The 23,813-nt window shown below is 53.1% G+C and overlaps 3 protein-coding genes and 1 long non-coding RNA gene across 26 annotated transcripts in view; 2 read left to right on the forward strand and 2 right to left on the reverse strand.

Moving 5' to 3' along the window:
• The window catches only part of NUBP1 (nucleotide binding protein 1), a 4,158-nt gene extending 2,231 nt beyond the window's left edge, over window positions 1-1,927 (forward strand). The window contains exons 7-11 of the mRNA XM_039368050.1: window positions 217-371; window positions 850-960; window positions 1,125-1,227; window positions 1,462-1,545; window positions 1,791-1,927. Coding sequence (XP_039223984.1) covers window positions 217-371; window positions 850-960; window positions 1,125-1,227; window positions 1,462-1,545; window positions 1,791-1,843 — 506 coding nt within the window. The 3' untranslated portion in view covers window positions 1,844-1,927. The remainder of the gene's footprint in view (window positions 1-216; window positions 372-849; window positions 961-1,124; window positions 1,228-1,461; window positions 1,546-1,790) is intronic.
• Window positions 1-9,597, reverse strand: part of TEKT5 (tektin 5) — a 21,943-nt gene extending 12,346 nt beyond the window's left edge. The window contains exons 1-8 of one of the 15 annotated variants that reach the window (XM_039368046.1): window positions 9,459-9,597; window positions 8,630-8,694; window positions 6,188-6,267; window positions 5,934-6,029; window positions 5,203-5,347; window positions 4,534-4,623; window positions 3,912-4,040; window positions 3,225-3,356 (exon numbers count right to left, since the gene is read on the reverse strand). In XM_039368046.1, coding sequence (XP_039223980.1) covers window positions 3,225-3,356; window positions 3,912-4,040; window positions 4,534-4,623; window positions 5,203-5,298 — 447 coding nt within the window. In that variant the 5' untranslated portion in view covers window positions 5,299-5,347; window positions 5,934-6,029; window positions 6,188-6,267; window positions 8,630-8,694; window positions 9,459-9,597. Of the gene's footprint in view, window positions 1-2,074; window positions 2,988-3,224; window positions 3,357-3,911; window positions 4,041-4,533; window positions 4,624-5,202; window positions 5,348-5,933; window positions 6,473-6,498; window positions 6,895-6,932; window positions 7,072-7,288; window positions 7,392-8,629; window positions 8,695-9,458 lie in introns of those variants that run through there. The other 14 variants (XM_039368039.1, XM_039368043.1, XM_039368048.1 and 11 more) reach the window with 14 other exon arrangements.
• CIITA (class II major histocompatibility complex transactivator) lies at window positions 7,927-22,026 on the forward strand. Of its 9 annotated transcripts, none has more exons than XM_039368024.1 (18): window positions 7,927-8,052; window positions 8,839-8,905; window positions 11,564-11,659; window positions 12,143-12,268; window positions 12,726-12,785; window positions 13,128-13,193; window positions 13,445-13,486; window positions 14,051-14,200; window positions 14,344-14,463; window positions 15,286-16,939; window positions 17,507-17,680; window positions 17,916-17,987; window positions 18,247-18,327; window positions 18,793-18,885; window positions 19,224-19,307; window positions 19,585-19,668; window positions 20,071-20,154; window positions 20,401-21,315. In XM_039368024.1, the coding sequence occupies exons 3-18, from the start codon at window positions 11,632-11,634 to the stop codon at window positions 20,501-20,503; spliced, it is 3,021 nt and encodes a 1,006-aa protein (XP_039223958.1). In that variant the 5' UTR covers window positions 7,927-8,052; window positions 8,839-8,905; window positions 11,564-11,631; the 3' UTR covers window positions 20,504-21,315. The 9 variants fall into 9 exon arrangements, with proteins under 9 accessions (XP_039223958.1, XP_039223951.1, XP_039223954.1 ...); XM_039368017.1 differs by lacking the exon at window positions 7,927-8,052 and adding an exon at window positions 21,430-22,026 and having other exon boundaries at window positions 8,631-8,905; window positions 20,401-20,540; XM_039368020.1 differs by lacking the exon at window positions 7,927-8,052 and adding an exon at window positions 21,430-22,026 and having other exon boundaries at window positions 8,631-8,905; window positions 20,428-20,540.
• On the reverse strand, window positions 21,743-23,292 carry LOC120319309. Its single transcript, XR_005559733.1, has 2 exons — window positions 23,151-23,292; window positions 21,743-22,855 (listed from the first exon to the last, which is right to left on the reverse strand). It is a non-coding gene; the product is annotated as an uncharacterized LOC120319309 (long non-coding RNA).
• Window positions 23,293-23,813: the final 521 nt, after the last annotated feature.

A 23,813-nucleotide genomic window follows, 5' to 3' on the forward strand; every position in this document is an offset into this window, starting at 1 on the left:
AACTTCCACAAGTTTAGTTAAAATTAAACTAACTCTAACTAGCGCTTGATAACTAGTTGATAATTATTTTTGTCTGATGGCCATGTGAAAATATATTAAGAAAAATACATTGCAGCACAAAGACACATTTGATGCGGGCAATTGGGATATTTTTAGCCCCCCACCCCCAGCATCCAGTTTCTCCCTTTATTTATTTCTTATTATTATTCTTTTTAGGGATGATTAAGCAGTTTCTTCGGGATGTAGATTGGGGTGAAATTGACTACCTGATTGTAGATACCCCTCCAGGAACATCAGATGAACATATATCTATAGTCCAGTATCTCAGCACTGCCGGAGTCGATGGGGCTGTGATCATCACCACCCCACAGGTAAAATATGGAACTCCAGTTAACAGAACTAAAGCGGCCCTTCGGTCGGGCTGTCAAACTGCAGGCGAGCACTGCCACATGCCCACTGCAAGAAATAAGCCTTTACTTTAATCAGCATAACCTTCTGATTAAAACCCCACAGCTGTCCCCATTTTTTCCTTAAAGGTAAGTGGGAAGCACAATTGGAGCAGGATGTGAATGAACCAGTTTCGAAGGAGAATGGGTAGATAGGGCCAGAATTGCAGAAACAACCTTGAGAACGGGTTTGGGAGAGGAGGTCACATGAGAAGGGGAAGAGTAGGAAGAGCAGAAGAGGCAGGGAGGTATCCAGGTGTGGGTTCTCCAGCAGTGCTTGCAGCAGCCCTGGGCCAAAACGTAAGGGCAGTGGGGTCGTTGGGCCACTTTTTCTCTTCAAGGGCGTTTTTTTATCGTGGGAGATCTAAATTCGTTTTCAGCTAGAATGTTTCCTTTCACGTAGGAAGTGGCGCTTCAGGATGTTCGGAAAGAGGTCAGCTTCTGCCGTAAGGTGAAGCTGCCTATCATTGGAGTGGTGGAAAATATGAGCAGCTTCACGTGCCCAAAATGTAAGGTATCGTTACATCTCTTTTAAGCAACTCCCTCCCTAGAAGGGGGCTGCCGGTTCAGCTTCCCTGCTCTGGGCTGCAGCGGAAGAGGCCTCTCCGTGGCACAGACGTCCAGGTTCCTCCTTTCTGGTGCATCTCAGAGCCTGTGTGACAGTTTCCCCTTTTGCAGAAAGAGTCCCAAATATTCCCTCCCAGCACGGGGGGTGCAGAGATGATGTGCCACACCTTAAACGTGCCTCTCCTGGGGAAAGTGCCTCTCGACCCTCAAATAGGTAAGGTAACCTATTGGTGTGCTTTTGCTCAAATGCCCACCAGCTTTGGTGAAATTCAGAAGACTTGAATGTTTGTTCCGACTGGCTGCCAAAGAGAGCAGATTGGTGGCGAGAATCTCTGTTCCTCAAAGTGGATGAGGCATCCTGGGGGGAACTGGGGCGAGACGTTTGCATTTCTCTTTTTGGGCCATTTCACTGAATTTGCATCTTCCCTTTTCTCCTTTCCTCGAGCAGGAAAAAGTTGTGACAGAGGCCACTCTTTCTTAGCCGAAGCGCCACATTCTCCAGCCACACTGTCTTTCAGGAACATTATCCAAAGTGAGTTCAGCCTTTGGGGGCTTCCTCCAGGCACCTGAGGTCATCCTCTCTTTACATGGTTTTGGAGAACAAATCTCTGTGGCTCACGGAGACATTTTCAGCCACAGGCCACTCCTTTGAGTAATATTGGCCTCCCAGGCCATCCAAGAGCCACCTTGTGGCCTTCATGCCTCTGGCTGGAAGCCAGCCAGGGAGGGAGGCATCACAGATTCTGAGTCCTGTTCTTACTTTGGGTCTTTTTGCAGGAATCCAGGACTACTGTAACCAGAACTCCCCACAGGAAGAAGACATAATTTGAATAGCAGATAAATGTGGATCTTTTGTGCATATATCTATATAGGTGCACAAACATGTACATGCAAATAAATACCTTTGAATAATGCTTGCCAATCAGAGATGCTTTTCTGAGGAAAGCCTTTCTAAATTTTCCAAAACAGGCTGTGTTTGTTCCTAGAAGCAGATCTGCTTATCGTGATTTGATAAATTCCCTTAATTATCTTCACTGGTGAAATCAGCCACTAGAGACAAGTTCAGAGGTTGCTTTTATTGAGAAAAACATAAGTCTTTCTCTGTTTGAGGATTATTTAAAATCAGTTCCTTAGATTTTGGTTTAGTCTTATTCTTCAGGTGTTTTAGAAGGGTGGTGCTGACAGGATCCTGTTCACAAGTGATATGGTGTAGTGCCATATTAGCTCTTTTTAAGAATATAAATAAATATAACTCATTGTCTCTGTTGGTGTCTGTCTAGTTCTAAGCAGAGGGAATCGCTGTTTCATTTCCTCCTCTTGGATCAAGTGTTCTTGCAGAAAGCAGGGAGAAGGCAAAGACTGGGCAGAGGCCCTCCTCTCGTACCCCTTGTTGCTCCCCAGGGAGAGATTGGCAAAGAGGAGGACTGGTTGGTGCCCTCAGCATCCTCCATAGGTGAACGGGGGCAGAAAGAAATGTGTGATGGGCACACCCAGTCCCTGCTGGAGAGCCACCCACAAATACCGAAATGATGCATAACAGATTCTGGGCTGGGCCAAGCCTGCTGGAGGCCTCCGGCCAAGTTGCCAGGGAGCTGCTAAAGGCTCCGAGGAAACGCTGCCGAAGGAGTGGGAGGAGGAAGAGGCTTCCAGGCCGCCTCGCAAGCGGAGAAGCAACATTCCTCTTGGGGATCAGAGCCTGGAGCTCCGCATCAGCCTGCCACCGGCTCCAACAGAAGGAAATGCCAGAACAGCTTCCTAGGAATGGGCTGCAGCACTGGAAAGCGTCATGCGGGGTGTGGAGCAAAGAGGAAGCTGCTGCCAATTGTGCTGTGTTGGCCCTTCTGAAGCGAAATGCAGCCTGTCTCGTGTTTAGCGCAGAAACCGTCCCCCAGGGACTCCCCAGACATCCTTGTTCTAATGACTTTGGGTCCCCAGATGCTTCAGGGTGTTTTTTTTAAAGTCTTCTGATCGTCCCTGCCGGAGCAATAAAACAAAGCTGGTTGCCAAAGAGGTGGAAATCGAAACAAGCCAATGCCAGTTTGCAGATGCAGCAGATCCCCCGGAGTGAATTCAGACCTGCCTTGGTTACAGCTCCCCCTCCATTGCTAGGATTTATTGAGTGGTTCCCTCTGTTTAAAAAGCCACCTACATTTCCAGTCTTGCCCATTTATGCTTCACCCCCAAAGTCGGACAGGAGGTTCTCCCGCTCACCTTCTGGAAGATCTCCTGTGCAGGAAAGCGTGGGGTGACTTTGCGGATGGTTTGGGGGGCTCCCCCTAGTTTACAGTGGATATAGCCATAAAGGTTAGCCATCTGGAGACAGATGCCAGTTACCACCAGTGCCTGGAACACAAAGCAGCAGACTGATAGGCAGATTTCTAATGACTTGAAAGCTTCAGGAAACTGGGAAAGACCCCCGACGTGGTTTGGGACCTGGGAGAGCAGCCCTCGGCATAAATGGGGTGGCTGGTGGATGAGGATGGCTTCCAGAAAGGCAGGCTCTTACAGACTTAATTTTAAGATTGTGCAAAGCATCTTCGCAAGGATGTTTCGGGTTCCTGAGAACCGGGGGGGTCTTTTTAAATTTCTACCCTCGAAGGCTGCCAAGGAGAGCTTCAGGAAAGTTACTTGAGTAAGCAAATCTGCCAAAGCCACTCAGAAGAAGCTCAGGAGAGCCAGGTTCTTCCTGTCTCCTTACTCAGGAAATGCTTTGGGTCCCACCAAGGAGGCCCTCCACCACACAGGCCCCTGAGGCAAGCTTTACTCCACCTCCGCCTATTCACAAAGTATCTAGCAACAGTTATGAAACATCTAGGCAAAAGCTGCATTCTGAGGCCGCTTGGCACTGGCTAAGTCCCAGGGGGCCCTGCTGGGGGAGGGGGGGCTGCCAGCCCTTACCAGCCATTTCAACTTCAAAGAGAACAAGGTGCTGAAGAAGAAAAGGATCCAGATGACGGGACAGATGATCAGCCCGAGCCAGAAAATCCGGGCTTCGACCTCAGTGGGGGGGAGCACAGCAGAAGAGCCCTTAAAAGAAGAGAAAAGCAAATTATTTTAAGGTACAGGGTTGTGGGTGTTGCTCTCAGCTCAAACCTCTGCAAAGCAACATTCAACAGAAATGGGAACAGATACTGTCTCATATTAAGAAAGGAGATTCACTTCTTCATGCTAGGAAGCAGACTTCCTTAAAATGTTATATATTGATTGGGCTTATATGGTCCACAAGAATAAATAAAACAATTTATGAAGCTCTTTGAAATGTGGGCGCTGCACAGTGCACAAAGCTTTCAGACCCCCCCCCCCTTTTCAAGATCAGAAATTACAAATTCCCTCGTTCTCAGCCATCGTGATGTTAGCCGGAGGTTATGAGGATTGCGGTCTGACCTGTTGCTGCCCCCAGCCGGGAAAGGAGATGCTCGGGTCCACCCCGAGGCCTTTCTCTTGCAGTTCAAGTGGCTCCACTTCATAAATGGACCAAAAGGTTCACAGGGTGGAGAGAAAAAATACGGTTAAGGACTACCTTCTTTGCTTCGAATACCCAGTGGCTCTTCCCATCCTCGTCGATCTGATTCCACCATCGCAAACCAACCAGCAGCCTTCCGGTGACATTCTGATGGGGCAGATAAAAAACAATGTGTACTTTAGAGAGAGATTGCGTTGAACAAAGATGTGAGTTTGGGGAATTTCTTGAACTGCAGAAATGTGGGAGGCCCTTCCATCTCAGCTAAACCAGGTTGGGTGCAGGAGAACCAGCATCTCTCCATTTCCCTGTGCCATAATTTAGAGAAGCCCATCGTGACTCGCCCATCAGACTGCTTGGTCGAGGGCCGGCTGGTGATAAGGGAGCTGACGGCCTGGCATGCACTGGGTTGGAAAGCTATGGAAGAAGAAGCCTCCTATTTTTTTTTTTTTTGCATTTGCTGGAACTATGGCCTTTCAATTAATATCTTCGATGGCCTGATCCTGACTTAGGCTGCTGGTGATGCCCAAAGCACCGTCTTACACCTCCTCCCTTTTTATCTAGGAGAAGAAAGTGCCTTTTCCATAATTGGCACCTGTTAAACAACAAAGTCAATACTCAATAAAGCAAATAAAATGTTTGCTTCCTCAATACCCCTTTTACCTGCCTGCCAAGAAGGGCCCAGCAGAGCAAGGGTGACCCAGCAGGGCCTCTTGGGGGGAGGCCTACCTTCACAGACCAGAAGTCAAAGGAGAGGAGGAGGAGGATGATGAGGAAGCAGGCGATGAAGCTTTTGCTGAACCAGTCACAGAAGAGGTAGGTCATGATGGCGCTCACACGGAAGAAGAGGTGGAAAAAGGTGGCCAGCGGGTACCTGGGAAGGAACCCCCCAGAACTCTAGAAGTTGAAATCCACAAATCTTAGGGGTTGCCAATGTCGGGGGGCCCTGCTTTAAACATTTGGTTAACACAAGATTCCGCTGCTGCTCTGGGCTCCCTGGGTGAGGGCCAAGGCAGAGAGGTCTGGCTGGGCATTGGCGCACTGACTTCCCGGTGAAGTTCCATCTGCTGCAAGAGCGAGCCAGCACTGCAGGGTGTGCTTACATTAGTCAGTAAGAAGGAGAACAAAGGTGACTTGTTTACAGCCGGGCCAATTCCAAGGATGTCTGGGACCTCACGTGATGATCTAATATTTACCTACCTGGCAACAGTAGGCATGAGAACAGCAAGGCAAAATATTTTATTTGAATTTCAATAAAGAAGCCTCTTGGATAGTTCTGGATCCAAATAGCAAAGGTCATAATCTTTAATCAAGCAATTTTAAAAGCAAATCCATGACATTTAGACTACACTTAAATAATTACAGGAACGACCTTAAACTTGTGTGCCGCCCAATTCTCAGTGATTACGGGCAGCCAATTAATTTGGCAAGCGTGCTCAGTAAATGCCAGAAATACATACCAAAGACTTAGGTAGCTTCCATAAGAACAGCAGTGCCATGCAGTTACAAAATAAAGAATTCCAACAAGCTGTCTAGCAAATAAGCCCCAAATTCAGCTGAGCAGAAAAAAACAACCACAATTAGTGAAGCAGAAACTCAGAAACTTGTGTGCACATGCGTCGTGCATAAAAAACAGGTCTGTTTATGAAACCGACAGGAGCTGCAGAAGGCCATGGGGCACTGCTGGGAGAGGCACCCTGTGACCCCTCCTTACCTGACTTTTGCCTTCCTTAAGGCCAACTCCTCTTCATTCCCAAAGTCAAGGGACACGTCTTCCGTGTCATCTGCTAAGCTCTGAAAAAGATGAATTCTGCATGAGCATCGCATCCACACAAGCTCAGAAGGGCACCAGCGGCAAGGCGTAATGAATCCCTTGAAAGCCACTCCTGGAGACCCTGGAAGAACCAGACCTCTTTCTCTCCTCAAAGAGCAGAGCTCTGCTCCCTCCCCCCCTTTCTCCTGAACCCTGCATCGGAGGCCGGGCAAGGCTGAGCCCCTCCCGCTCTCCTCCTGCTCCCACCCTACCCGGTTCTAAATGTTTCCGTGGATTTTCCCGCCTGCTGTTGCTTCCTCTTTTCGTGCCAGGCCTCGCCCGTGCCAGCTGGCTGCCTACCTACGTGGAGGTGCCTCTTCCGGGTCTGGGAAAGCACTGAGCCTCTGTTGAGGGGTTGAGTCACTCCTCCTGTCTCCTAAAGCGGAGGGGCTCCCTCCCTCTGTTTTCCAGAAACACCACACACGCACATGCCCCAATGCTCAAGGCCTCCCTCCAGAAAATGGATTCTGTTCAAAATAAGCTGCTCCCACATCCGACTGCCACCTTGTCTGTTTTGCCCCGTTTCTGCACTCAGCGTTTCCCAGACCCGCTTTGCGCAGGGAATTCTCTCTCCCTGCTTTGTACACGGCCTCGTGCCAGCCCATAATACTCAGTTTTTCCTCCCCTTCGGCCCCTTCTCCCCCACCTGCTTCATCTTCTTGGCTCCGTCTCCTCCTCTTCCTCCTCTGGCCTCTGCGGATGTGAGCCGGACCCACCCAACATCCTGCCTCCTCCTGGCCGTCGCTATGGCGACTGGAGCAGGGATGCTGCTGCCCAGGCAGCCAGGGGCAGGTTGGCCCAGAGACCGCCTGGTTTTGGGCACCGGGCAGCTCCAAGGTGACGGCCGCTCTTTCAGACCCCCCAGTTTCGGGAGAGTGCCCCTGCCCACCCTCGACCTGTTTATGAGGTTTTCCACTTAACGTTCCTTTCGGCCCGCCAGGTGCTTTATCTACTGCAAAGCAGCCTGACTTCATGGCAGCCAAGGAGCTAATGCAACATTACCCAACTGAAATCCGGCCCAGAAGGCAAAGCTCAGCCTGAAAATCCGCAGCAGAAAACTCGGACGCGAGGGGGAAGGGGCTCCCGGTCCACCCCCCCCCCTCTCCAAGCTCTGTAAAGGAGGCAGAATGTTTGCACCTGGCGTGCATTTGCATAGCGGAGCAACCGGAATTTCCCCGCGTCGTTAGGAGACGCGCCCGCAGGTTCACCTTTCAGGAGATGCCTTTGCCGGCCAAGCGCTGGCCGACTGCCCCGGGCCCTCTGAGACAGAAGCGACCCGGGGAGATGCGGTGGCCGCCCCAGGAGCCTTCCGGCGGTGGTCGCAGGTGACCCCAGAGGGGGAGTCCGACCGGGAGTGAGGCTGCCGGCCGGAGAGCCCCAAGGAGAGCCAGGGACCGCGAGCCCCGTTTCCCCCTCCCTGCCCGGGGCGCCGTTGAGCTGCCCTGACTGCTTTGGATCGGGAGGGACCCCTGGAACATGGGGGTGTACCCCAAGCTTGAGCAACTGTGAGCCAAAGCTGGCCGAGGGGAAGCTATTTATCCCGGGCTAAAAACCCAGGCAGGCAGCCTCCGCGATGTCTCTCCCTCCCCCCCCCCGCCCTCCCTCTCCGGCCCAGCAGAAGCGATGTGAAAGTCCCCAGAAGAAGCGTCGCTGAGCTCCCATCAGCCTCGCCCCGGTTCAACCGTTTCCCCCCGCCGGGGGAAACGGCCCCCGAACTCCATGGGGTCTCTGCCCAGACACCCCCGCCTAGGAACGCGCTGCTGCAGGTCTGTAGTCTCTTGGGGGCAGATTTAAGGAGAGGGGGCAAAACACCCACCACTCTGCTGTTGGAGTGCACATCCAAGGAGGGACCAAAAACAGTTTGCAAAACGTTTCTGCAGATAAGTACATAAAATTAAAGGTGTAACTTCACAAGCTAGGCTCTGGGGCACAGCCCCTCTGAACAAAGTCCTCATCTGACTAATCTAGCAACGGTTTGGGTGAATTTCCCACTCTTGGGGGATTTTCCAAAACACTCCAAACACCCGCAATGTACAGTTTTGCTATTAACTGCAACCAAGCAAGTGTCCAAGCGGTCGATCGATTATTGCTAAGATCGATTTTTTAGAAGTAATAAAAATAGGCGAGACTGCATCTTTGGAAGATGCACTCATAGGTTCAGCGAAATGAGGAAATAGCAATGAGGATCCCCAAAATCTTTTTTTCACTTCATCTTTTTGGAACCCTGTTAAGATGAGTTTGCCATATAAATATCTGTATAAAGACAGGGAAGTGCAGCATAAATAATTCAGAGAAATCCTAGCGCTTCTGCTGCCAAAATGGATATTTTCAAGCAAATCTTACCAGAAGTTAGGGAGATTTTATCAACTGCTTCAGCCCCACAGGTTCAAGCTTTGCTGGACTCCATGCTGAGGGATGGAATTATATCAAAGGAATACTATCAGACGTTACTTTATGAAAAGGACGCTGATGATTTAGCAAGGAAGATCGCTCTGACCTTGCTCGGAAAACAGGCCAAGCATTCAGATTCCACCTGTCTCTCTGGCTTACAGCTTTCTGGCAATTCTAGAGAAAATGCTAAGAATGGAGCTGTCTCACTGAGGACTAGAAACTTGACTGGTAAGCTTAGTTAATATCATATGATTCTCTATGCACTGTATTTCTTAGTGTTTGTGGGAAGGAAATAGTTAATTAAGGTTAATCCAAACTCATTCTCTGAGGAATACCTTCTTCCTGGTCAGTTGGATAATTTCACTGATTTGCCTTACAAATAGATAAGTAGGTATTTAGACCTAACATTAAATTTAACTTAATTCAAAAATCAACACTAATTTCATTCTCAAGTAAGATAAATCCTATCTATCCATCTGATAAGTAGTATTTATCCTATTTGAGAATTAAATGGGGGGGGGGTTTTCCATCCATTTTGCCAACTGCCTTTTTGATCTATGTTTCTGTTGGGATCTAAAATTTAAATACTGTTGATTTTCAATGTAATATCATAAATAGGGCATTTTAAAATCTTGGAACCATAAAAAACATTAATTGGAGAAAGGAACCTACAGCCAAAGGTGCTGGACGACAATCCTGGTAGCCTCTCAGGATGATAGGAATTGCAGTCCAGAGCTCTAGCTAATTCCCTCATCCACCTCACCAGTCCTATTTCACTGACCTTCTGCTTGTCCTCCGGGGGGGGGGGCTGGACGGGACTTTTGGGCCGCACAGCAGTGGCCTGCGAGGTGGTCTGGGCCGACTTCTGGCTCCCAGCTCAGCCCTTGCCGCTTCCGGTCTTTTCTGTGCATTGATACCCGTGCAGCTGTGTTGGTGCCAGCGCTCACACTGGCCCCCTGGGGGAGGCAAAAGTGCCCTGGGTGGAGGCACCGAGGATGGGAGGAGCACAAAGAGGTAAGTGGTGGATCTGATGGAACCTTCAGCCAGAGAGAGAGGAGAAAATGAAACAAGCACACCACTTTCACTTCTGATCCGGTGTGTCAGAAAGCAAGTGAGGAGCACATAGGGAGGAGCAGGCTGCCTTCCACATGAGGAGCCCGAAATAGTGTGCGTGGCCACCTGGACGGTAGGGATCCGGGCCCTGCAGGGAGGATGGTGGAGCAGAGTAGAAACCAGGCTGTTAGCCAGGCAAGCACCTGTTTTCAGGGAACGTCTGTTGGGATCAGGGAAGGGAGTTGCCAACCTTGGAAGCTCCCTATTGATTAGTTTTGAAACAGAATCAGAGGGGAATTCCTCCTCACGCCCGTGTCAGGGTTTTCCCACCCTTTGTGGGCAGCCACCTGCAGCAAGACAACGGACCGGCAGCCTGGCCACTTTGCCCAGAGGGATCCAGGATGGCTCAAAATCCAGAGCTCACCACCCCAGCCTTTTTGCAGAAAGGACAGCTTGAATCTTTCCTGCAAGGTTGTTTTTTTAATCTCTCTCACCCTGAGAATCTCATTTCTCTGCTTCTGACTTCCTGATCCTCTGCTGGTCCACACGTCTCCTTCACCACCCAGAGTGTGAGAAAGGGGCTGTGGCAAGACCCCCTCCCCCCGCTTGTTAATCGATGCTGGCAAGCTTAGTTGCTGGTGTTGCTTGTGCGGGAAGAAAATTAGTGACTCTGGAGAGGTAAACAGGCAAGCTGGCCCTGCCCTCAGATTCTCAGGGAGGAGGGCAGAAGGGGGCAGCCCCCTCCCCTGTTAAATGCAGAGTATTGCAGGGTGGGGTCCTGCAGCTCTGGCCTCCGGTTGAGTCCCTGTTCTGTGTGTGCAGAAAAGAAGGTGCGGCGAGACGGAATTTTTTTAAAGGAAGGCAATTGGGAAGACGTGATCCACTTTTCAGTTCAGGTATTCAGGGTGGACCAAGGCTCGGCTGGTGCAGCTGACCAGGAGCCAAACCCTTTTGACTGTGGCAAGCTTGGCCAGACTCAGCCTGAGGGTTTGAAAGAAGCTCCAGGCTGCCCACCGGCCTCTCCTCCTCCTGTGCCTGTCCAGAAGAGAAGGGGTTGACCTCCTGTTCTTCACCCCATCCTCGTGTCAAGTGCCAGAGACCGCAACATTCCAACTGCAGTCACAAATCCATCAGTGCAACAGGGGAACTTTTGAATGCTGCAAGTGACACAGCTCTCCTTTTTTTTGGGGGGGAGACAGGTCTTCCAAGCAGATGAGATGTTTTCTTGCCCTGTTTGAGCTAAGCTGGAGTCCCCCCCTCCATGAATATTTATAGAAGGCAGACGATCTGAGCCCCACTTTCTGTTCTCCTTTTGTGAAGGCAGCTGTGAAATCTCCTTTGAACCCTTCAGGGTAAAAAAAAAAAGGAGTGTAGAAAACTTGCTGGGGCTGCATTTTGCAGGTCAGTCACATGTTTTTAACCTGTGGGTCCCTAAACTGCTGCTTTGATCCCAGCCAGATTGTAAACTGTACTATAGCTTAGTGCTTCACTGGGAAGCCAGCTATCTAATTGTGGTTTATTCAGTAAACCCCAATAAAGCAAAGTCTGGATCAGCCAGAGACCTATGCCCTGGTTCCCTTTTTGCGCAAAAATCCCCAAAAATGTCACTTTCCTTCAGAGCATCTTCTCTCCCGATCTTTGTAAAGCAAATCCAGACATAAACGTTAGGAAGAGAAAACAGGCATTTAATTATTTCTCCCCAAAGCAGGTGATGGGATGTCCCCAGAGCAGCCCCCCCACCTTAAAGCAGCCCAAGGCAGGAGACTGACAGTCCGTTATTTCACCTTTTTAAGAGCTTCATCCATGTTTTTCTTCCTGCTATTTCTGCATCAGATGATGTGAGCCCTGAAGGGATCCCACCAGAGACCCACTGCCTGCAGAGCGAAACCCACCCGGCATTGATGGAAGAGATGGCTGAAGCACCTGCAGGTGCTTGACCCTAGCTTAAGTGGAGCCTCCTTCTTTCTTTTCCTCTCCTTTCCTTTCCTGTCCTGTCCATTCCCTTTCCTTCTCCTCCTTCCCCTTCCCCTTCCCCTTCTCGGTCTCTTGCTTATTTCATGGAGCTGGGTTCCAGGCAGCCCTCCCCCACCTGGCTGAGTTGTGACTCAGAATTCCCAGGGGGTGTAGCCCTTGGATGGGCACAGGGGAAAAGAGGAGAGCTGGAATAGCCCACCTCCTGGTTTAACTCCCAGATCTGACATCTCCTGGTGGTCTCCCTTCCCAGCAGATTCTCCCCATGGCGGCCAGCCTCTCACACTCCCTCCATCATTCAGATGCTTGGCTTCCTGGGAGGGCAGTCTGTCTCTACGGAGGGCAGGGCGCTCTAAAGGGGGAGGCCAGCCTCTGTGGGGCAGACCTCGAGAGAAGGGCTCCCTTTGGCTCACAAATGGTGTCTTCTCTCCCCCCCCCAAGTTCAAGCTTCTGAGGTGACCAGTGAGGATCAAGACAACCCCGAGGTGTTTTACACGGTGGAGAGGGACGAGAGCGGAGAAGTCGTCTGCCTCTGCTCTGATATGGGGGAGGCCTATGACAAAATCGGTGGGTCCCCTCTTGAGGGTCAGCGGCCCGAGGGCACAGGCGGAGAAGCCCATCCGAGCAGACGCGGTGCCCTCGTCTGTGTCACAGCCCAGGACCCGAGAAGGCGGGGCGGGGGCTGGCAGGGGCAATCCTGGAGGGGCTGGAGCACAAAGGCCTTTGGGAGGAGCAGGTGCCCGTCCTTTGCTCTGCGTGGCCAGTCAGGGCAGCAACCCCACCAGACCCAGGAGCCCAACTGCCCAAAGGGGCCCCCTGGGATGCCCAGCTGAGGACATTGGAGTGCCGGCAGGGCAGAAGAGCACCTCAGACCCCCCTTCCATGGCAGCAAAGAGCCCCTCCCCTCCTGTAACCGAATTTAAGGGGTGGGCACAATGTCCTCTCTTTGATGGGGGGGGGTTGCACTTTGGAAAGGGTGTGTGGTGCCTGACGTTTCATGCCATGTCCCCCCCCCCATCTTTAGCTGCCCTGGCTGAATATTTGCTGAAAGACCAGCAAGACACCCCAGTGGAGGAGCCTTTTGGTGAGCTTCCCTGCTTTGCTTCCAGGGGCCACGTTCAGGCCCCCCAGGAGGGGTCTGGCCTTCCCCTGGTCAGGATGGGGCCTATTGGGGGAGCAGAAAAGTGGTGCTCAGCTCCACCTGAGCAGGAGAGCCACTCTGGGCAAAGAGCCCCATGCCCATCTGGCTCTTCCTTCCCTCCTGTCCTTCATGAGCACTGGCTCCTTGGGCTTTGGTTAATCCTGGGATGTCTGAGCCTGGCATCGCAGCCCCCCTGCCCTCCCTCTTGCACTGAAATCATGCCCCCCCCCTTGTCATTCCCCCCCCCATGCTAATAGCCCTCTCTTACTTTCTCTTCCTCACCAGACAGCCTCTTTTGGCAGGTGGGGGCTGCGGAAGGGCCCGGGGGCTGCGCAGAGGCCAAAATCCAGGGTAGGTGAGGGAGCCGGAAGCAGGAGGGCTTCCGGGGGCAGCTCAGGGGGGCCTGACCCAGTCCAGCTCTCCAGAAGTTCCAGGGACGAGGTTAAGAGGGAGGCGGATTCCAGTTCAGGAAATGACAGATCCTCCCCTCCTGGAGCCGGGTCGAGTGGGGCTGCCGAGACCCTTGTGAAGGGCCCGAGGCAATGAGGCCCACCCACCCGAAGAAGGGCATCGGCATTCACCTGGCGTTTCTGCCCCTGCAGGCCCTTCCCCGGACGCGCCCGAAGCCAAGCGCCAGAGGCTGGGTGAGTGGACTGTTCCCTCAGGGGCAGCTTCTCTTTTAGTAACTGGGATGTGCAGAGATCGGGGCCCATCCCCAAGCCCCTTCCCCTCTTGGAAGGGCCCCCACAAAGGCCCCCACCTCACCCTGTTCCCTTTCCCTCCTGGTCTTCTCCCCTCTCCTGCCGGGGCTTTCCCGGATGCCCTCGCTAGTCCTGCCTTCGCCCTCCAAGCGTTCCCAGCAAGATGGCAAGCCATCTGGGGTTGCAAAAGAGCCCTTCCCCAAGCCTGAAGCTACAACTCCCATCATCCCTGGCCACTGGCTTGGATGTCCTGCGCATCTGAAGGCATCAGGGAAATGAAACATGAAACTTCAAATGTTTGGCGCTGCCGAGTGGAGGAGGGGTCTCTGGGGGCTTCCCCCTTCCTTCCCTGCTCCACCTTCTGGCCAGCTGGGTGCAAAACCCCACCTGGCTCTCCCTGGGCTGCTGGAGTCCGGGCCTCTGCCTGGGGGAGGGAAGGAGGGAGGGGACGGAGCCCACCTTGCCTGGCTCTGGAGAAGGCTGGGCAACCTTCCTTTTCTTTGACAGCTCACCCACCGGCTCTGTGCATTGTGAGCGGGGACCCCCTCACCATCGCCCTGAACCCCGGCCAGGATGGCAGCGACTCTCCACCTGACTTCCACGTGCAAATTTTGGTGGCCACCATGGGCCCTGCCGGGGGATCTCCAGAAGTCTTTGGTACACGAAAGCCCCTCCAGAGATCCTGGCTCTGGACTGGCTCTGCCAGGATCCCCGGGTGACTCTGGCTGGGCCTCAGCTCCTCCTTTGTCTGCTGGAAGGAGGGAGGGGTGCAAGCCAACCTCCTCCTCTCCCTCTTCCAGGGTCCTCTGCAAATCGGGAGCTGTGGTGCATCCCAGGCCACAGGAGCAACATCCAGATGATCTTCGCCTTTGAAAATGCCCAGCAACCCTGCTTGCCCCCGGACACCCCAACTTCCCCAGGTGACCTCCTCATTCGGCCTCCCCTCCAGCTGACCCCAAGAGAGCTGGCTCTCAGGACCTCCGCAGCACCTGGCAAGGCCCAAAACTGAAGTCATCAGAGCAGCCTGTCCTGGAGAAAGCTGTTCCCAGGAGTAGCAGCGCTTGTAGAGGCCAGAGTGGATACACTTCAGAGTGGTCTTGATGGAGGTCCTTGCTCCCCAATCCGTTTTCTCCAGGGGGGTGCCACTTCTGTATTTATAGGTGAAGGGTGTGGGATTCCCAAGGCCTTGGTGAGCACCAGGTGCCCCCTTTTGTGCCAGTCCTGAGTCCGCCAATAGATTGAAGCATCACTGAAAAAACTATGAAGGAACTTGGTGGGATCACCTAAGCTAGATTTATGAGTCACAGTGCAGACGAATCTATTTCCAGCCTGGGGACTCTGGGCCACTCCTCCCCTAGCCCCATTTACCACCCAGAGTTGTTGTGGGTGCTATGAAGGCCACCTTCAGCTCTTTTCCATGGAGGAAATCCCTTGAACTAAACCGTGGTTTGTTGAACAAGCCCAGGCGTCCTGGTCCTCCTAAGTCTTGACCAAATTCCTCCGGCTGGGCCTGCCCATTCTGGCCTGGAAAGGGGTTGCTTGCTCAGCCGAGGGGCTGCCCTACCCTGGGGCCCTTTCCTGATCTCAGCCCAGCTCCCTTGCAGGGATATCTTGGGGGTCACAAGAGGGGGAGACCTTTGAAGCAAAGACAGGACTCTGGAATCTCGAAATCCTTAAAGGAGCCGACTATCTTCCCTGTCCACTGGATGGGTCTTGATCATCTCCCTGTCCTCCTTTCCTAGAGTTGGCCAGGGCTTTCTGCAAACGCCTGAAAGACCATTTTGGCAGAGAATGCCACCCGGCACCTGGGCAGCCCCTGGGACATCTTTATCTCGAGAGGGACTTGTTGCAGCATCACCCGGATGGCAGGAGCGGGAGGAGCGCGGATCTGAGGCGCTGCCACCTAGGAGAGAAGTGGGAGGCTTCCGTGGAGAGAAGCAAGTTGTTCCAGGTGACCAGGAGAAATGACCTGGACAGCAGAGTTATCGTGGTCTTGGGGAAGGCGGGCACGGGGAAAAGTCTCCTGGTCCAGAAGATCTGCCTGGACTGGGCCAATGGCCAGATGGCCCAGTTTGACTTTGTTTTTTGGTTCGACTGCCGGAGGCTGAGCCTGCTCCACAGGACCTATCGTGACTTCAAGTCCCTGCTCTCGGACTCCCTGGGGGGCTCCTGGGAGGGCCTCGATGAAGTCTATGAGAGCCTGTTGCAGAACCCAGAGAGGGTCCTCCTCCTCTTTGATGGCGTGGGAGACCTGAGGGGTCCCGGGGGCTTCCCATCTACTTCAGGGAGCCTGTCCTGCAGGGCAGCCCCTGGCCTGGGCACCATCCTGGCCTCCCTCTTCCAAAAGAAGCTGCTCAACGGCTGCACTTTCTTATTGACGGGACGGCCCAAAGAACGGCTCCCCCAGTATTTCCCTCGCGTGGACACGGTCCTGGAGCTGGTGGGCTTCTCCATGGAGCAGGCCTCTCTCTACGTCGCTCGCTCTTTGGAGGGCTCTTCCCACTGGGAGCAGAAGGTGAACCTGATCAAGGCCTCTCCTTTCCTGTTCGGCCACTGTTGCAATCCTGGCCTCTGCAGGGTCATTTGCCAGGCTGTGTTTGAAGCAGGAGGTCAAGAGCTGCCCTCCACACTCACCGGCCTCTTCGTCACCTACCTTCTCCAGAGGTTGGCACGTTCCACGGCAAACGACACGGCCTCGAGATACCAGGGCATCGCTGCCTTGGCTGAGGTCTCTTGGTCTCTTGGGCAGCGTTGCCAAAAGGCCCTCTCGAGCGAGCAGTTCCCTTCCGCAGGCGTAAAGGAGTTTGCTCTGAAAACCGGGCTCCTGGTGGAGGAGGGGGATGTGTATGTGTTCCCCAACTTTGGGGTCCAGGATTTCCTGATGGCTCTGCATCTGACTCTCGCTAAAGAGATCAAGGGCAAAAAACTCACCAAATACGTTGGTTTGGGGACCAAGTTCAGGAAATTTCTCTCTTCGTGGGGCCTGGTGCCCCGTTTCCTGTCTGGGTTACTGTTCTTAAAGGATGGCCTTGGCAGTTCCCTCCTTTCTGGTAAGGAAGGTGAGTTAGATACAGAGAAGATGATCACCAAGAAGCAGAGAAGTCTCTCGCGATTCATCAGGAAACTTTCCATTAGGGATTTCAGTCCAGATAAATTGTTGGAGCTGCTCCATTGTGTCCATGAAACAGAAGATCAATACCTTTTGAACCATCTGAGCCTGGAGCTCAGCCCAGACCTCTCTTTCTTGGGCTTTTCCCTCACCCCACTTGATGTCAGTGCCCTGCACTCTCTCTTGAGGAGATCCTCCAAGAGGTTCTCCTTAGACCTGAGGGGGAGTGGCATTCACCTGGATGGACTCAGGAAGCTGGTCGACCTGAAGAACGTCACCCAGTTCAGGTTGGTTGAAGTTTTTGCATCTGGGTGAGGGTCACTAGGTTTGGGGACCAGATGTTAGGAGTAAAGAGCCAAAGAGCAGCGGACCTAGTGAGTGAGTAGATAGGGCCAGTCTTCGGGGGGGGAGGGGCTGAAAGTACATCTTGAACGCTTCCAAAAACTTCCAGTGGGATTTATTCTTAAATTGAAGGCATTTCGGTTGACCCCCCCAATGACTTCAGTGGGCACTTAATAATTATCTTTGGAACACGGTATCTTCACCTGAAGGTGAAGGTAAGGCTGGAAGGGGACAGATCCAGGGTCTGGGAAGGTGTTGTCAGTATCTAGGAAGCAGCTTCCAGCCAAGATCTGACCTTGGTTCCTCTTAGCGTTGCAGTGTGTCCAACAAAGCCAGAACCAAACCCAAGATCTTCCCGAGGGAAAGGCAGAATCAGAACCAGAACCGTCCTGAACCCAGGAGGAGCTGGGGATGCTGCTGCCTGACTCTGATGCAGCAGAAGGGCCGGCCTCTTCCAGCGTGGGAGAGACAGCTGGAGACTCCCCCAGTTTCCTCAGGGACTCTTTTTGCAGGGTGTCCCTCGGTGAAGCCGTGGCGCTCTGGAAGCACCTGTGGGACAGCCAGGAGAGGGAAGCCCTGCAGGCAGCCATGGGGAAGTTCCTGGTGGTGCCCTTCAGGGCGGAGACGATGGCGGACGTGGACTCTCTCCTGGGCCTGGTGCAGCTGCACAGAGAAATGGCGGAAGGGTAAGGCTCCCCGCTCAGCTGGGCTGGGGTCGTGTGGGGAGAGAGCTCGGCACATGGGTCCGCCACGGGCATCCCCAAAGGCTAGCTGGAGGGAAGGTCTCCGGGTTAGTGGGATGGGGAATCCCAGTCCCCCTCTAGGCCTGCCTTTGGGGTCAGGGATTTAGGGGTGGGAGATGGAGATGCGGTGCTCCTTAGCCGCATTGACCGTCTTTGCCCCCAACCCCTTTTGGTTTAGCAGGGAAGACTCTGCCGGTTCCAGCAGCCGTCTTATTCCAGCCATTGCTGGGTTCCTGCAGCTAGAATTCAGGTAAGTTTATCTATGATATTTTAAGAGCAGAATGCAGCAGCAGCAGGCAACTCTTGAAAGCAGAACCTCCTTGTGCTCAGGTAGTCTGCCTCAGAACACCCATGAATGTCCTCATGGGCTGCCAGTCAAGAGCCTCAGGGAGGTTGATGACTTCTAGGCCAAACAAAGGACAAGGGAAGGGCACGTTTGGCAGGAACGCAGGAGGGCCCTTGGGTCAGGAGTCCAGCACCCACTTCCCCCCCCCCCATTTGCCTTGCAGCCTCGGGCCCAGCTGCGGCTTGGAGGGTTTCCAAAAGTTGGTGGAGTCTTTGGTTGCCTTTTCTGCTCTTCAGCACTTGGAGTAAGTGAGCTGAAGGGCCCCGCTTGGCCACTTCCATCTGGGGAGTGTCTTTGAGCGGAGGGGGGCGAGGATGGGGGGGGCTCAGTCAGATGCCAGGCTTAGGCACCAAGGTCTGAGACCACGGGGGGGGGGGGGGCACAGGAAGGGGGAGCCACGGTGGCAGGTTGCCCCTGCTGGGTCTCCAGGATGCGTTGACCTGGCGAGGAAGAGCTTCCTGGAAGGAATCTGGAATGGGGCTTCCGCGATGTTCCTAGTCCTGCTGGCCCCCTCCACACACCCCGCCATCTGGCCACGTGGAGGGGGTCCTCAGAAGGAGCATGGGAAGAAAAGCAAAGTCTTTTGCAGAGCCCCTCTCCTTTTCCTGCACCCCTCCTTTGCCCTCTTGGTCCCCTGGCCTCCCTGCCCCCCCCAACTGCCCCCAGATTAAGCAGAATTTGCAGCCGTTCTGGCCTGACTCTTCTCCAGCTTGGATTCCCCTGATGAAAACGAAATCGGAGACGAAGGGGTGAGATCCCTCAGCCGTGTCCTTCCTCGCTTGGCGTCTCTGGAAACGTTGAAGTAAGTGTATTGTTCTGCACTTCTTGGTTGCAGCAAGCCCCCCCTTTCTGTGTGTGCGTGTTTGTGTATGTGTGTGTGTGTGAGCGCGCATAAACAAATGAAACATGCTGGAGCGTGTAATGGTTACAAAGCACCTAACCGTCAATTCTTGGGACAGATTATAAACAGAATTTAAAAAAAGCAGAAAACAGTAAAAGAATAATATTTATTTAGGAAGAGGCTGGCCTGTGTGGTGGACCCTCTCACAGCAGCCTTACTTAACGGGACATTCCAGAGAGGGAGGGAAAGGACCCCTCCCCCATCTGAAACATCCTGATTTAACCATATTTTGCTCCTAGCTTGTCCCGGAACAAAATCACTGACCTGGGTGCACAGCTGTTGGCCGGAGCCCTGCCCTCCCTGCGTTTGCTGAAGACCCTCAGGTGAGGCCTGGTCCCCTCTGGGTCAGCCAATGCCAGACAGGGATGGTGACCCCCAGCAGCCAGGACCCCCCACTGGAGCCCCCAGGAGCAGATCAGAAAGCCGGCTGGCCTCACTCTCCACCTGCCAAAGGGAGACTGGGGAAGGGTCCTCCCATGTCCCCTCTGGGGCTGGGCCTCCCAAATGGCCCTCAACAGATTTTGGGGGGGGGAACGTGGCTCCTGGCAGGGGGGGGGCTGGATCGGCTTCTCAGCCTCTCCGTTGGTTTGGCTCCCGCAGCTTGTACGAAAACAACATTGGAGATGCTGGTGCAGAGCGCGTGGCAGAGGTGCTGCCCCAGATGCGCACGTTGCGGGTGCTGGAGTGAGTGTGCCACAGTGTGTGTCTGGGAGGGGGAGGAGGTTTCATTCCCAGGAGTCAAAGGAGCCTTTCGTAGAGGACTGGCACCCCTCAGTCTTGATGCAGGCACCCTTTAGCTACTGTACAGCCACCCCGGCTGCTTGGACGTTCGATGGGGTGGGAAATTCAGGCAGAGAAGAGGAACTCTGCCCCAACAGCTGAGGGGCTCAGCCACGTCCCTGCTCTGCCCCACCAGGTTCTTGGGGAGTCCTTCCCCCCAAATACAGGGAGGGCTCATAGAACCAGATGGGTGCCCAGAGACCCACCCATGCTCAGCCCTTGGGCCCCGTGCCATTTTGCCAACCTTTCTGGCAAAGGGGGTGCCTGTAATTCCGCCTGTGCCACCTTTGCCCCTGCCTCCCCCAGCCTGCACTGCAACCAGATTTCTGCTGCCGGAGCCCGGTGTCTGACGGAGCGCTTGAGGAGATGCCCCCGCATTCAGAGCTTGGCGTAAGTTTGGGCTTCTTCGTGATCCTGGGGTGCCCCAAACCCCACTTTGAACTGCACCGGATTCAATGGGTGCAGCTTTGGGAGAGGTTATGGGCAGGACAATCGGGGGTGTCTGCAAGGTCCCCAAATTCCTGGCCAGCTGCAGAGTGGGAAACCCCCCACACACACACAGTCACCCTGCTCTCAGTGACAGCAGCTGGTGGCCCTTTTTTTCTAGAGAGACCCACTTATTCCAGTCACTTTTAGTTTCTTGCTTTTAAAAAACCTTTCCAGCTTGTGGAACCCAACAATTCCTCACGGAGTTCTGGATCACCTGCAGCAGCTGGATTCTCGGATCAGAAGATTTTAGAGGCAGCCACTAACCAGTTGCTTCAGATTCTGCTGTGGTGGGTACCTTCAGGGGGCCTGTAGGAGCTTCTGTGGTTCTACATTCGGCCTATTAAATGCTCCTCGCTGTGGAATAGATGCTGAATTACAGTCTTCCCATTTCAAGTTCTCAAAATGGGAGGGGATGCTCTGTTGGCTCCCCCTTGCTCACAAATCATAAAAGGCTATTAATCACCGTGAGCACTTTGAACCCCAAGATATCCACACCCTTTCATTTGACATTCTGATGCTAAGTTAAAGCTGGATGATCCGTAAAGGCTGCTTCTTTTTCTCCATCAACTTGATTACTGGATCCCCTTTCTGAAAGAACCCTCTCCAGGGCAGTTGGATTTTGGGTCCCAAATGTTGTGATGTGGGTGAAGGCAAGGGAAATGTTTGTGTCTGCACATAGGTAGATGTGTCAAAAATTATTTGACTTAGCGGAAGCATCCTTGGAGAATAAGCAACTGTCTTTTCTAAAGGAAAAACAATGCTGGTGCTTTCTAAATAAACTCAGGTCTCTTTGAGAGCTGGTATCTTTCTGGAGTATTTCTGCATGAAGTCAAAATCAGCCCCTCGCAATTTGCTAAAAACTTTGGAGAAATAATGTAATCCTGGCCCAAGGGTCATTTTAAGCTCTAGCAACTGTGGAAGGTGCACCACATGTGTTGGTTCTGTCTGAGCCTAGAAGCCTTTTTTGTAATGATTGGACCACACAGCCTCTTCTGAGTTAACTCTAATGTGCAGTTTTCATATCTCTGAGAAACTGTCAATAAATCTGTTTCTAGAAGTGTCTCACATGGGTTTATTTTTTTGAAAATGGGAATATTGGTGAAGTCTTGGATTAAAAATTCAGGGGCTAAGTTAGCAGTTTTGAATTGATTTCCTAGAATGCATCCTTCCCTTTAGGAACAGACTGGCAGAAACCGAGGAAGGATGGCAGCTTTGCCAAGGATCCCATAAAGGAGGTCAGACAAAGCAAAAGGGAGAAAGTTATGGGCGGTTGGGTCCAGAAGGAACTTTGTGAGACAGCAAAGAAGAGGATCTGTCTCTTGAGCATCTGCTGGGCAGCTTTGCCCTTCTGCTAGGGCCACTGGAACCTTGACCCCCACTTTTAAGATGCAAAGGCCCCAAGAAAGCTGTCCAGCTGCAGCCTTTGCCGTGAAATCACCCCAGCAGCCACCCTGGTGCCCCAGCAATAATACGCAAAGCAAATTGTAGCTCACCTGCATACATCTGTATTTGCGAGAGGTCTGGTTATCAAGATATTGCTTTTTTTTTACATTTTCTGCTTTACATAACAATGCATTTGAACATTTTCCAAAATAACTTGCCATAACAGTGACAAGGCTCTTCTTTCCTTTCTCCAAGTTATAAAAATACTTACAAAAGCAATTCTTCTCTGTAACTGTGTGACAGAAACATCCCTGCAATTCTTTTTTCTTAAATTATTACTCTTTAAAAAGCAGTGGATTTTGCAAAGGTTCAGGGGATCCAAAAAAAAAATAAAAAAATAAAATTTAAGAAGGGCGACCTGATCATTCACAGCAAATTAAGATTGCCAGTTGGAGACTTCCAGCATTTCCACCCTTTGAAAGAGCAGAACCTGGAGCCTTTGTGGCTAATAACACTTAAGGACTTCTGTGCAAATTGATTGCTTCGTCGTATTTCCATACCTGTCTCTCCCTGCAGCTGGAAACCTAGCATGTCAGATAACAAGCTTCATTAATGTCATATAACCGTTTCACATGTTAGAAAACATTTAATAGTAGTGAAGCTCTCACAGATATGGATAGTACTGATAATTGAGGGCTATATTCTACCACCCTATGGGGAAAATGTGATTGGGGGATCTTCTGCACAGTAATGCAAGGCCAAGTTTCAACTGCCTAGCAGTTGTGTGTTCAGGAACATGCGCTGTTGTAAGCAACCTCAGGCTTTCAGAGTTTATTCCCCCAACCCCCTTAAAACCTGATGACCCCATCATAGCCACTGTTTGCCTTGTCTAAGAATCCAGGTTAGCTCCACACATACCTTTACCTCTTCAAAAACAAGAGAACCAATTCTTGTTCCTTGACGTTTGCAAACGAGGAGTAAATCCCTTCCTTCAGTGTAAGAAACTAGAATCTCCTTGGGTTTTAGATAGCCAAAACCCTTCCAGATATTGTGTTCAATGAATTCCTGCAGAAATTTAGGATCATGGCAAACCCGTCAAGAGTTCCAATAACGGGCAGGTCCCATTCTCAGTCCAGCTGCCCTGGGGGGACCCAGAGTGCCTCAGAATCCATGGGTTCCTTTCTGGAATCGTTTTCCTTTCTTTCCTCCTGCAGCAAGCCTGTAGAAATGTGAATTAAAGCCAAAGGTTAAAGGGTGAGCCTGTGTTCCTGCAGGAAAGATGGACAGAATGCCTACGGTAGGTAGGGGCTGCAGAGATGCTTTGTGCCCCGGAGGAACTGCCCCACGGGGCAGAAAGGCCAGCAACCCAGTTAGTTCCCGGGAGCAGATCCAGGAGCGTTTTCTTGGGGGTGGGGATGTTCTCCTCTGGGAATCCCACGTGCCCATCTTCTCTGGCCTTCCCTGCCTCCCGGTGTCCTGGGCTGGCTTGGAATGATGGGAGCTGTAGTCCTCACCCGTTGGAGGGCAGGCGCCTTGCTCAAGGGCAGCCAAGGCTGTGCCGCCACCCCTCGGGGCTCCCCCTCCTTCGCAGCCGTACCTCCGCCGGCCAAGGGCTGCCCGCCGGCTTCCTCCCCCGGCCCAGCAGCCCCTCCGGCGGCCGGCTCTAGTCCCAGGCGGCGTCGAGCGGCTCGCTCTCGCTGTCCGGCCGGTACAGGCCGAGCGCCGGGTCGGAGAGGAGCCCGAGGTCCACCAGCGCCTGCTCCATGTCGTCGGGCAGGAAGACGATGCCCACGTTGAGGGCCAGGTACTCCAGCAGAAAGGCGTAGTACAGGATCAGCAGATTGACCAGGAAGAGGCCGGCGGAAAACATCGGGGGCGGCGGGGCGCCTGGCGCCAGCCCAGGAGCTTGGGGCAGGGCGGGCTGGCCACCCGCGGTCCGGCACAAGCGGAGCAGCCCCGCCGGCCGGGCAGTCCCGCAGAGAGGCCGCCGGCACAAGGGACCCGCCCTGCCGCAGCGCCGCCCCGCACGCCCCCTGCTCTCCGGCCCGCCTCCGGGCGCCGCGGGGAAGCCGGCCCTGGCCGGGGGGACCGTCCGGCACCCGGGCTCTCCTCCCCCCGCGGGGCTCAGCCGGACGGCGACGCGCTTTGCGGGAGGGGCGCCTCTGCGCGGCCACCTA

This window comes from Crotalus tigris, unplaced genomic scaffold, assembly GCF_016545835.1.
Source record: "Crotalus tigris isolate CLP2741 ecotype Arizona unplaced genomic scaffold, ASM1654583v1 scf7180000020608.1315917, whole genome shotgun sequence".
In the NCBI taxonomy this organism is placed as follows: Eukaryota; Metazoa; Chordata; class Lepidosauria; order Squamata; family Viperidae; genus Crotalus; species Crotalus tigris.